The sequence below is a fragment of the Carassius carassius genome, chromosome 36 (assembly GCF_963082965.1).
Source record: "Carassius carassius chromosome 36, fCarCar2.1, whole genome shotgun sequence".
Taxonomy (NCBI): domain Eukaryota; kingdom Metazoa; phylum Chordata; class Actinopteri; order Cypriniformes; family Cyprinidae; genus Carassius; species Carassius carassius.
In genome coordinates, this window is record NC_081790.1 from 3,330,771 (window position 1) to 3,342,542 (window position 11,772).

An 11,772-nucleotide genomic window follows, 5' to 3' on the forward strand; every position below is an offset into this window, starting at 1 on the left:
CCCTGGATATTACTGTTGGTTGTTTAAAGGAGCCATAGGATACCAACTTTCCACCAGTTGATATGATTCTTAAAGTTCTTAATGAAAAGTCTGTAACATAGTTTGGTTAAAAATTTTCAATGGTAGTGTAAAAAACACCCTTTTTCCCCTGTCAAAAACAGCTCTTTTTAGAGCACAGTTTTGTAGCATATTCCTTTAAATGTTAATGAGCTCTGCTGACCCCGCCCCTCTCTTCAAGCCACTCTCAGAGAGACTGTTTACTTTAGCCGAATTCATATTGAAACTTGCTAATTAGCACATTATTAGGAAAGGCGATTTGCAAAGATTTATCAAACCTTATACTCACTTCTTCTGTAGGTGAAGCTGGATCATGAATGATTTGCACAAACATAGATCAGGGGCGCATTCTCTTCAAAAACAAAAGGTAATCCACTGCGTCTTCAGTGGCTTAGATATCGGGAGTAAATGACAACTGCTATGTTCATTATAACATCTAACAAAAAACACCTCAATAACTTAGGAGAAAGTCTTGTCTACATTTGCTCCAGCAGTGAAGCAACGGGGGACTGATGACAGCTCACTCAGGGCGGGTCTAAGGTAAGACACCAGTCCAGTCTGAAACGTTACTGTCTATCAAACTATCAAGGGAGGGGCCTGTTTTTGTGACGTCACACAGACAGGCATCGGAGATCGGCTCGATTTAAAGATTTAAGCAGATTAAAAAAAAATAAAAAAATTACACTAGTTGGATTTTTTATCATAAACTTACAACACACATTTCAGTTTTCACATTTAAAAAAACTTGTAAAATTTATATTTATATATTATTTAGATTAATTTATTTATTAAAAATGTATATATTATATTAATATATATAATAAACTATACTGTTGTTATAGAAAATTATATTTAATTTCATGCACCTTTTTACATTTATTTCTTTATATTGTTAATGTATATAATATTTTTGTTAAGTTTTATATATTTAAATACTAAAAACTATATTGTTGTTATGATATTATTGATAGCTTTATATCTCTAATATATTATTATTATTTTATATAATTGTATATATTGAAAACTATGTTGTTATATAAAATTTCCTTTATTTTCATGCACTGTCTTTCTTGTCATTACTTACACTATTTTCTTTTGCTCCCCCTCATTTCTGCAATCCTAAACAAAAAACAGAAAAATCCAAAATCAGGTTTACTGTTTAAATACATTAAACAACATACAAGAACAATCAAAGAGAGGAACCATATTTACAGTAAAAATAAACTGTGGAACTTTAAGAATAAAGACATTCAGCATTATAATTGATCATCTGACTGTATGACACCTGATAAATAAACCAAAACAAATAAAAAAATACTTGAAAATCATTCAAATGTACTTACCATGAACCAGTCGTGGAGACTAAGTTTCTCCAGTTCAATCCGCTCTTTTGGATTGATTTGCAGACAGCAGCAAATAAAATCGCTGCATTCTTCCGACAAGCCATCTTTGGTCCAGTTGTGACCGTCGATCATGCGCAAGTCTCGTGTATTTGGAAAATCCCCACACAACATTAGAAACAAGAGGATCCCGAGTGACCACACTGTCGCTGGTTCCCCGTGGTACTGGCCGGTCATGTGATACTCAGGAGGGCAGTACTCTTTTGTGCCTGGAGGAAAAAGATTTTGTTTACCTTAACACAGCATTTTAACTGAACAACCATCACTATGCAAGAATTAATGTGATTCACAACAGTGGATCCCATTCCATGAGCTTGATTCACTCAGGGTCCTGTGTGAACGGCGCTCAGTTTGAGACCCACTGTAACCTTTGAGGGATCATCATACATACCAACAAAGGATGTGTAACCCGCACAGTTGAGGAAGTCACCACACCCAAAGTCAGTTAATTTGACTTTGAGTGTGTCCGGGTTGATCAGAAGCTTTTCCAGCTTTATGTCCCGATGAAACACTCCACGTCTGCAGCATGTTAGAGCTGCGAATGTTGCCTGGCGCATTATAACTCGTGCCACGTCCTCTTGAATGGTAACCATTTGCTGCAGGAGAAACCAGTTCAGTTCCTCAAAGGGAACGGGCCGCTCTAGCACCAAAATGTAGTGGTCAGACTCCACCCGCCAGTCCAGAAGCTGGATGATTTCCTCAACCCTAGGGTCTTCGTTTGCAAGGATTTGCAAAGCAACCTCCAGAGGAAGAGGCTTGGAACAACCGTCCTAAAAGAAAGACAGTTGTTATGACGGTTAGATGGATAAAGGACAAACTCTAGACAATGACAGACTGAAAAATCATTTACAGTCTGTGATCAGATGACTGAGAGGAGAAACCGAGAGAGCACTGGCTACTTACAATGCTGATGAACTTTCTGTTCCTGCTGGAGACGACTTTTATCGCCACCTGATCAACAAAACAACAACGATGTTTGTAAGAGTTACAACTCATTCGTCCGCAGAGTTCACAACATTCCAAACATTAGCCCTGAACAGACATTTTCATGAATCTAAATACAAATATGTAGAGCATGTCTCAACAGGTCTGAGAATTTAAGACCTTATTTAAAGATACATTCAGAGCGCTTGCATTAAATGCATCAGATGACTATAACACAGGACAAAAATAATCATCAAGTTATTCTATTCGAGATAGTAATGAAAACTGATACCTGTAGGCCGTCGTCCAAACGAGTCGCTGCATAAACGGTTCCAAAGCCTCCATCACCCAGCTGACAGCCGATTTCATAACGGCATGAATTGATGTCTGTTAAAAGATATGATGTGGAAAAAAAATCTTTATTTTTATGATTCATATTAAATTTGACACTTGACATTAAAAATCTGTGCTTAAAAAATACTGGCACACTACAGGACTATTTAAGGAAACTATAGTAGTCATAAAATAAAGAAATATATATGTTTTTGTTTTCTGTGTGAAATACATACTTTCACCTTACACACATTTATAGAAATGTAAATGAAATCTTGTTGAATTGCTATTATTAGAAAAGTACATACTAAAGTCAGTGTAAAACATGTGAAGACTGTGTGTGTGTTTGTTGTATGTTAGGCTTATGGTAGCAAACTGACCCATTATTGTGCCGTTGTTATTCTCCTTGTCTGCAGTCTGAAACAACAGAAATCAGGTTTAGTCTCAAAATACTCAAACAGGACAGAAACCAAATGCACAACAAAGAAAGTTTAAGAACAGGTCAAATCATTTCAGAAAGTCTAAACATACAGTGCAGAGCATGAGGATCGACTATATAACAGTTACAGCAAATAGGAAAACTGTATAAAAAGAAAGAGTAAGAAAGCTATGTCCATAGTCTTATAATTAAACCAAGGCAAATCTTCAAATCATCAGAATGTATTTACCATAAGCCAGTCGTGGAGACTGAGTTTCCCCAGTTCAATCCGCTGCTTTGGGTCAATCTGTAGACACCAGCGAATTAAATCGCAGCATTCTGTGCAGAAAAAAAAAGATATGTCTGAATATCACTTAAAACTTCACACGTGATCTCTTTGATGGACAGTTAAATTATCTCAACGACCATATTGGCTTGTGCTGAAGAAAAGATCTAACCTTTCGACAAGCCAGCTTTGGTCCAGTTTTTATCATTAATCTTGTGCAGGTGTCGTCTCTTTGGATATTTACGGAAAAGTATCACAAACAAGAGGATCCCGAGTGACCACACTGTCGCTGGTTCCCCGTGGTACTGGCCGGTCATGTGATACTCGGGAGGGCAGTACTGTCTTGTGCCTGGAAATAACATTTTGTTTCCATTAAAACAGCATTTTAACTAGATATTTATAATCATTTGATTCACAGCAGAGGATCCCATTAGACACCCACTTCACAGCTTTGAGGGATCATCATACATACCATCAAAGGACGTGTAACCCCCGTCGGTGAGGATTGCACCACAGCCAAAGTCAATCAATTTGACTTTGTGCGTGTCCGGGTTAATCAGAAGGTTTTCCAGCTTTATGTCCCGGTGCAACACTCCACGAAGGCAGCACATTCGAGCCGCAAATATTGCCTGGTTCATTATAACTCGAGCAAAGTCCTCGTCCATGATGCCCTTGTAGCACTTTAAATACCGATACAAGGACTGACAGGGCACAGGCCGCTCTAGGACCATAAAGTAATAGTCAGGATCCACCCGCCAGTCCAGAAGCTGAACGATTTCCTCGACCCTGGGGCCTTTATTTGCAAGAATCTGCAAAGCAACCTCCAGAGGAAGACGTCCAGAATAACCATCCTAGAAGAAAGACAATTGTTATGATGGTAAGAAAGATACAGGACTTAAACAATTCCAGGACAAACTGTTGACAATGACAGACTGACTGCTGAAAAACCACTTAGAGGCTGTGATTAATGTTAATATGAGATGTTTGAAATTGAAAACAGTGACTGAGAGGAGAAACAGAGAGCACAGCCTACTTACAATGCTGATGAACTTTGTGATCTTGTTGGATGCCAATTTTATTGCCACCTGATCAACAAAACAAAAAAGTGATGTGTGTGAGATTTATAATTCATCACGTCAGCAGAGTTAACATCATTTCATACATTAACCCTGAATAGAATGTACATTTTCATGAATCTAAACAAGTCTGACAGAACAAGTGCTTGCACAGGAGAGAGCAAGACAAGTACAATAGGACAAACATGATTAGCTAGAAAAATAATGTAAGTAATACAAATTGATACCTGTAGGCCATCATTCAAACGAGTTGCTGCATAAACGATTCCAAAGCCTCCTTTACCCAACTGACAGCCGATTTCATAACGGTGTGAATTGATGTCTGTTAAAAAATAAATAAGAGATGTCATCATAACATGTCACAGTGACAGCACTTACTTCATCTATTTAAAAACTAGATTTAGAAAGAATAATTGAGATACTACATTGAATATTTGTGCCTTCATTTGTCACACTAAAAACTATTAGTTACCTGTACTTGTCATACATAAATAATACGATTTTAATACCTTTAAATTAATTGCATTTCCATGTTAACTACTCTAAAACAAAATGCATATTAAGCATAAACCTTGTGTGTGTGTGTGTGTGTGTGTGTGTGTGTGTGTGTGTGTGTGTGTGTGTGTGTGTGTGTGTGTGTGTGTGTGTGTGTGTGTGTGTGTGTGTGTGTGTGTGTGTGTGTTGAGTTGTATTATATTGTGGGAGCAAACTAACCAATAATTGTTGTGTCATCATCCTGTAGCTGGCTTGACTGAGTTTGGGGAGCATAAACACTACAGTCAGGTGTTGCACAGGTTGTAGCTTGGGGGACATTGTCTCTACAGTTGAATGTTTTGTGGACTGGAGACAGAGGGACACCAACACTCAAGTCAGCTACAGAACAGATTGAAGCTTGGAGAGCTTCATCTCTGCAGTCAGACGTGACATAACCTAGAACTGGAGGGACATCATCACTAAATTTGGACATCACTGGGAAAAAAGATGGAAAGGCCTCACTTCTTAAATTGGATGCACAGACTGTAGTTTGGAGGATATCGTCAGTACAGTTTGACTCAGCACAGACTGTAGTTTGGAGGATATCGTCAGTACATTTGGACTCAGCACAGACTGTAGTTTGGAGGATATCGTCAGTACAGTTGGACATGGCACAGACTGTAGTTTGGAGGATATCGTCAGTACAGTTGGACTCGGCACAGACTGTAGTTCGGAGGATATCGTCAGTACAGTTGGACTCGGCACAGACTGTAGTTTGGAGGATATCGTCAGTACAGTTGGACTCGGCACAGACTGTAGTTTGGAGGATATCGTCAGTACAGTTGGACTCGGCACAGACTGTAGTTTGGAGGATATCGTCAGTACAGTTGGACATGGCACAGACTGTAGTTTGGAGGATATCGTTAGTACAGTTGGACTCGGCACAGATTGTAGTTTGGAGGATATCATCCGTACAGTTGGATTCGGCACAGATTGTAGTTTGGAGGATATCGTCCCTACAGTTGGATTTGACACAGACTGTAGTTTGGAGGATATCGTCAGTACACATGGACATGGCACAGACTGTAGTTTGGAGTATATCGTCAGTGGAGTTGGACATGGCACAGACTGTAGTTTGGAGGATATCATCAGTACAGTTGGACTTGGCACAGACTGTAGTTTGGAGGATATCGTCAGTACAGTTGGACTCGGCACAGACTGTAGTTCGGAGGATATCGTCAGTACAGTTGGACTCGGCACAGACTGTAGTTCGGAGGATATCGTCAGTACAGTTGGACTCGGCACAGACTGTAGTTTGGAGGATATCGTCAGTACAGTTGGACTCGGCACAGACTGTAGTTTGGAGGATATCGTCAGTACAGTTGGACTCGGCACAGACTGTAGTTCGGAGGATATCGTCAGTACAGTTGGACTCGGCACAGACTGTAGTTCGGAGGATATCGTCAGTACAGTTGGACTCGGCACAGACTGTAGTTCGGAGGATATCGTCAGTACAGTTGGACTCGGCACAGACTGTAGTTCGGAGGATATCGTCAGTACAGTTGGACTCGGCACAGACTGTAGTTCGGAGGATATCGTCAGTACAGTTGGACTCGGCACAGACTGTAGTTCGGAGGATATCGTCAGTACAGTTGGACTCGGCACAGACTGTAGTTTGGAGGATATCGTCAGTACAGTTGGACATGGCACAGACTGTAGTTTGGAGGATATCGTTAGTACAGTTGGACTCGGCACAGATTGTAGTTTGGAGGATATCATCCGTACAGTTGGATTCGGCACAGATTGTAGTTTGGAGGATATCGTCCCTACAGTTGGATTTGACACAGACTGTAGTTTGGAGGATATCGTCAGTACACATGGACATGGCACAGACTGTAGTTTGGAGTATATCGTCAGTGGAGTTGGACATGGCACAGACTGTAGTTTGGAGGATATCATCAGTACAGTTGGACTTGGCACAGACTGTAGTTTGGAGGATATCGTCAGTACAGTTGGACTCGGCACAGACTGTAGTTTGGAGGATATCGTCAGTACAGTTGGACTCGGCACAGACTGTAGTTTGGAGGATATCGTCAGTACAGTTGGACTCGGCACAGACTGTAGTTTGGAGGATATCGTCAGTACAGTTGGACTCGGCACAGACTGTAGTTTGGAGGATATCGTCAGTACAGTTGGACTCGGCACAGACTGTAATTTGGAGGATATCGTCAGTACAGTTGGACTCGGCACAGACTGTAGTTCGGAGGATATCGTCAGTACAGTTGGACTCGGCACAGACTGTAGTTCGGAGGATATCGTCAGTACAGTTGGACTCGGCACAGACTGTAGTTCGGAGGATATCGTCAGTACAGTTGGACTCGGCACAGACTGTAGTTCGGAGGATATCGTCAGTACAGTTGGACTCGGCACAGACTGTAGTTCGGAGGATATCGTCAGTACAGTTGGACTCGGCACAGACTGTAGTTTGGAGGATATCGTCAGTACAGTTGGACTCGGCACGGACTGTAGTTCGGAGGATATCGTCAGTACAGTTGGACTCGGCACAGACTGTAGTTCGGAGGATATCGTCAGTACAGTTGGACTCGGCACAGACTGTAGTTCGGAGGATATCGTCAGTACAGTTGGACTCGGCACAGACTGTAGTTCGGAGGATATCGTCAGTACAGTTGGACTCGGCACAGACTGTAGTTCGGAGGATATCGTCAGTACAGTTGGACTCGGCACAGACTGTAGTTCGGAGGATATCGTCAGTACAGTTGGACTCGGCACAGACTGTAGTTTGGAGGATATCGTCAGTACATCTGGACGTGGCTCTGAAAGAAGCTGGAGAAAAGTGAACAGCAGAGTCGGATGAAGCACAGACTGTACCAGTGTCATCAACTTCTCGACCTAAAGGGGAGAATATGGACCAGAAGATATGAATCATTATAAGAACATTTATGAAATATTGTATAACTATATTAACGGATACTCATATTACTTCAACTATAATCATGGCCAGGGGCCCCTCCAGGATGTTTTTTATGGGGTGGCCGAAAGGGGCCAGTAAAAATATTATGGTGGCACAATACATGTTCCTTGTCTAAATCCAGCAGACAATATTTTTTTGCTGTTACTATTAATTATTTCTAGGAGCATATCAAGTTATTGGCTTCAAAACTTCAGTTTTACTTTTCTCTTTATAGAGAAAATAGAAAAAAAGTTGTTCTGCACTTCAACTGCAAGTACCCTCATATTTATTTGAAGTAATAGTTAAAAAGGATGTATAGATGTTTAACGCATCACCTCATCAAAACTATTGTTACAGTAAATGTTTTTTTCGCTGCACAGAGTATGTTTGATGAGTAGAAAGACTATACTGCGTCTGGAAAACCAAGACCTTGAACTTGTGGGCAGAACCAGAAATATTTTCTACTAAATAAAAGTTGTTTCTGTCGGCAAACCCTGCATTATTGGTTTGTGTGCATGCCTCTCTGTCTGTGTGACGCGAAAGTCTGAGGGACCTTCAGAGTGGCAGACAACATTTAAAACTGTGGTGGAAGAATTATGGCGGGCTGGTCACCATATTTAATTAATAAATGGTCAACACTGGCTAACTGTTCTACATATGTGACTTTACGTGCATCAAGTGCATTAACGAAAGCGTTTGATCCACACGTGAGCAACAGAAATATATCAATTTCTAATGCCTAATCTAAGTGAGTGATGTGACATACAGCCAAGTAGTGTGACCCATACTCTGAATTCGTGCTCTACATTTAACCCATCCAAAGTGCAGACACCTAGCAGTGAACACACACCCAGAGAAGTGGGAAGCCATTTATGCTGGGGCGCCCGGGGAGCAGTTGGGGGTTTAGTGCCTTGCTCAAGGGCACCTCAGTCGTGGTATTAAAGTGGAGAGAGCACTGTACATTCACTCCCCCCACCTACTATTCCTGCCAGCCCGAGACTCAAACTCACAACCCTTGGATTGCAAGTCCAACACTTAACCGTTAGGCCACGACTTCACGACCCTAAGTTAGCCAAACATTATTGTAGTATATGAGTTTGACACAAGTTTTATATAACATACGAAAACTAAGTTTTATTTACATTAGCTGGGTTTCCATCACCCTGCTTTTATGCACATTTTGAATTATCGCATCAGAATCGAGTGATGGAAACACTGAATTTCAAATTAAATTTTGGGCCATTGGGTTGGCCAGTGTCATTTTAGGGGTGGCTGTGTGGAGTGTAGAGTCCTATGCATGCAGACTCCAGTACAGAAAGGGAGTTGCTGCATAATCATAACTTTACCATCATCATCACAACTCTTCACTGGTGGTACATCACTCTGGTCGACATTGTCTTCTTGACCTAAGTGGGTGTTGTTGACTTTTTTTCTCTCTCTTTGAATTAAAGCAAATAATCCTAGCAACGTAAGTAGCATTTTGAAATAGTAACTAGCGTTGGCTGGAAGAAATGCAAGGTGATAAAAATACTATTCAATTCAACTAGCAATAAAACGACTATCGTTGATTAAGTGCAAACAATGCAACTAGCAACGAACCGCAAGTGGTTTATCAGACAAATCAAATTGAGCGAGCCTTTATATACTGGCATATTACTGTGACGTCACAAACTGACTGACGTTCCAATGCTGCTCGCAGAGGGCCGTTGCTGATTGGTACGTTTTTCGCGGTGGGCGTGGCCTCTGCGTAGATGCGTAACAAAGAGTATAGAACCCCCCCAGAGGCGAAACTCAATAGAACGCTCCATAGCAACAGTTGCCCCCATGACGTGACGGCACTGAAAAACTTAACATAACAAAAACTTAACAGAACTTAATTTTTTCTGGCCGTCATATCTAAATATGAAAACAATTTAAAATACATTGAGGATGACCGACGTTAAATGACAGAAAATATACGTCTATGTGTTGGCATGGCCTAATTACGCTTAGGAAAATAGTATTTTGGGACAAAATATTACTATGGAAGTACTATAAGACTACTATAGAAATACTATAACGGCTCTAGGATATTATAGAGGTATTACAGAACATAACATACTTCTGTGATGTTCTGTAATACCTCTATAATATTTTAAAGCTGCTATAGTATTTCTACAGTAGTCTTATCGTACTTCTGTAGTATGTCCCAGATTACTATAGGCCTAGTATTCCTATAAGATTACTATAATATTTTGATTCCTATATAATATAAGATTCCTATAGCACTTTTTTGTAAGGGTATGTCCCCCAAAGAATCGGCTTCATTAGCCTACCACTTACGTTTGCAAAGATACAATTATAAAATTATTGCAAACCTTTAATCTATCAATATTTATGTTCTATTATGCATTTTCCTTGTTATATGAATAACAGAAATTCATGAAATAATATATATAGGCAGACACACAGTAATAAGATTTATTCAAATGTTGATTTTGACATTAGTGAACATCACCATATATATGATTTGGAAAAATAATTAAATAAATAAATAAAATTATAAATGAGCATTTCTAAAGACAGTTCACTTTTAACAAGAATATCACAAAAATATGAACAACTTGTTTTTCAACATCTTCATGGAAAAGTGCACACAGTGAACGTTTCAATGGCAAGAACAAAAACAATCTGTGAATGTCCTATTATTACAGGCGGAAAGGTAAAAAAAAAAAGATGTGCAATCTAGCAAGTGCACACATGAACTACCCTTATGAAAGGAAAATATATTTACCAATATATTTCTTAAAATATATTGTGATATATTGTAATATATTAATTTCCCTTTTTATTTTCTAAAATATTATATATTTGAATACATTTATTAATATATTGATGATACCTATATTACACAATATATTGCAAAATATACAAATGATTGCCGCTTTCAATATATTGCAATATACTGCGATATATTTTTGTTTCATAAGGGTATAAACAGTACTAAAATGGAAGTGGTGCCATAATATCTCAGTAATTAATCAGACACCACCATCTACTGTGTGTGCATTTGTGTATGAGAAGTCTGTTTGTATTTTTTTTCTTTTTGTGAGAGAAGAGGCATTGACATAGAATGGAAGCATTAGTCAAAAAGGTGTTTAATCTAGCAAATGCACACATGAACAAAAAAGAACTCTGACCATTTTTCGGAAACTAGTGTACTACTAGCCAGTTCAAGTTTTGTATAGATTTCTAAAAACGAACAGCAAAACCTCTACACTCAAACTGGCGCTAACGATTTCAGCAGCTTTCAGTCCATGGCGACCGCGCCTCCACAGCGCCATCTACAGACTGTTACCCATAACACAACAGAGTTTCGCCACTTTGGGCTTCTATACTCTTTGTGTGTAATAGCTCCTAGCGTGGGTAATAGTCTGTTTGTTTGGAATATCAATGCTTTCTGATTAAACGTTGCCAATTGAAGTCGTTTACAGGGAAGAATGGACAATCTTTTTCAGTTATTTTGCGCTGTAATTGATTTATGTGACTCAAACATTAATTAAAAAGAGCAGTGTGTGGTGATCGCGAGCTCTTATATTGTAAGTAAAACACAATATATGACAAATCATTTATTAATACGTGTAGCTAAGTTTAAGGCATAATTTGAATGATTATTTATATAAAAATAGCGAAAAGCTGCCATCAAATTAAATCAACAAAATCAATATTACCATTACCATTTATCAAAATCAATTTACATTTGCATATATAATGTTATGAAAACGAAATTATTCTCTTATGTGAAACTAAAACTGCTATGGGGGTAATATGTCTTAAAAAAATAAAAACTTTCA

The 11,772-nt window shown here is 39.2% G+C and overlaps 1 protein-coding gene across 1 annotated transcript; it reads right to left on the reverse strand.

The window, feature by feature from the left end:
• Positions 1-1,314: 1,314 nt before the first annotated feature.
• On the reverse strand, positions 1,315-5,497 carry LOC132116631 (uncharacterized). The gene is made up of 11 exons (XM_059525483.1): positions 5,209-5,497; positions 4,722-4,816; positions 4,456-4,503; positions 3,891-4,269; positions 3,591-3,767; positions 3,383-3,471; positions 3,095-3,131; positions 2,674-2,768; positions 2,361-2,408; positions 1,849-2,227; positions 1,315-1,666 (listed from the first exon to the last, which is right to left on the reverse strand). The coding sequence occupies exons 1-11, from the start codon at positions 5,459-5,461 to the stop codon at positions 1,383-1,385; spliced, it is 1,884 nt and encodes a 627-aa protein (XP_059381466.1). The 5' UTR covers positions 5,462-5,497; the 3' UTR covers positions 1,315-1,382.
• Between the last annotated feature and the right edge of the window lie 6,275 nt (positions 5,498-11,772).

What these genes read in the sequence shown, in the direction of transcription:
- LOC132116631 (XM_059525483.1), bottom strand. Translation starts at nt 5,461, where the DNA reads ATGTCCAAATTTAGTGATGATGTCCCTCCAGTTCTAGGTTATGTCACG. An exon ending in GTTTGAATGATGGCCTACAG is followed by an intron (nt 4,504 to 4,721) that starts GTATCAATTTGT and finishes TTTGTTGATCAG; the next exon opens with GTGGCAATAAAATTGGCATC. An exon ending in TAACAACGGCACAATAATGG is followed by an intron (nt 2,769 to 3,094) that starts GTCAGTTTGCTA and finishes ATCTTTTAACAG; the next exon opens with ACATCAATTCATGCCGTTAT.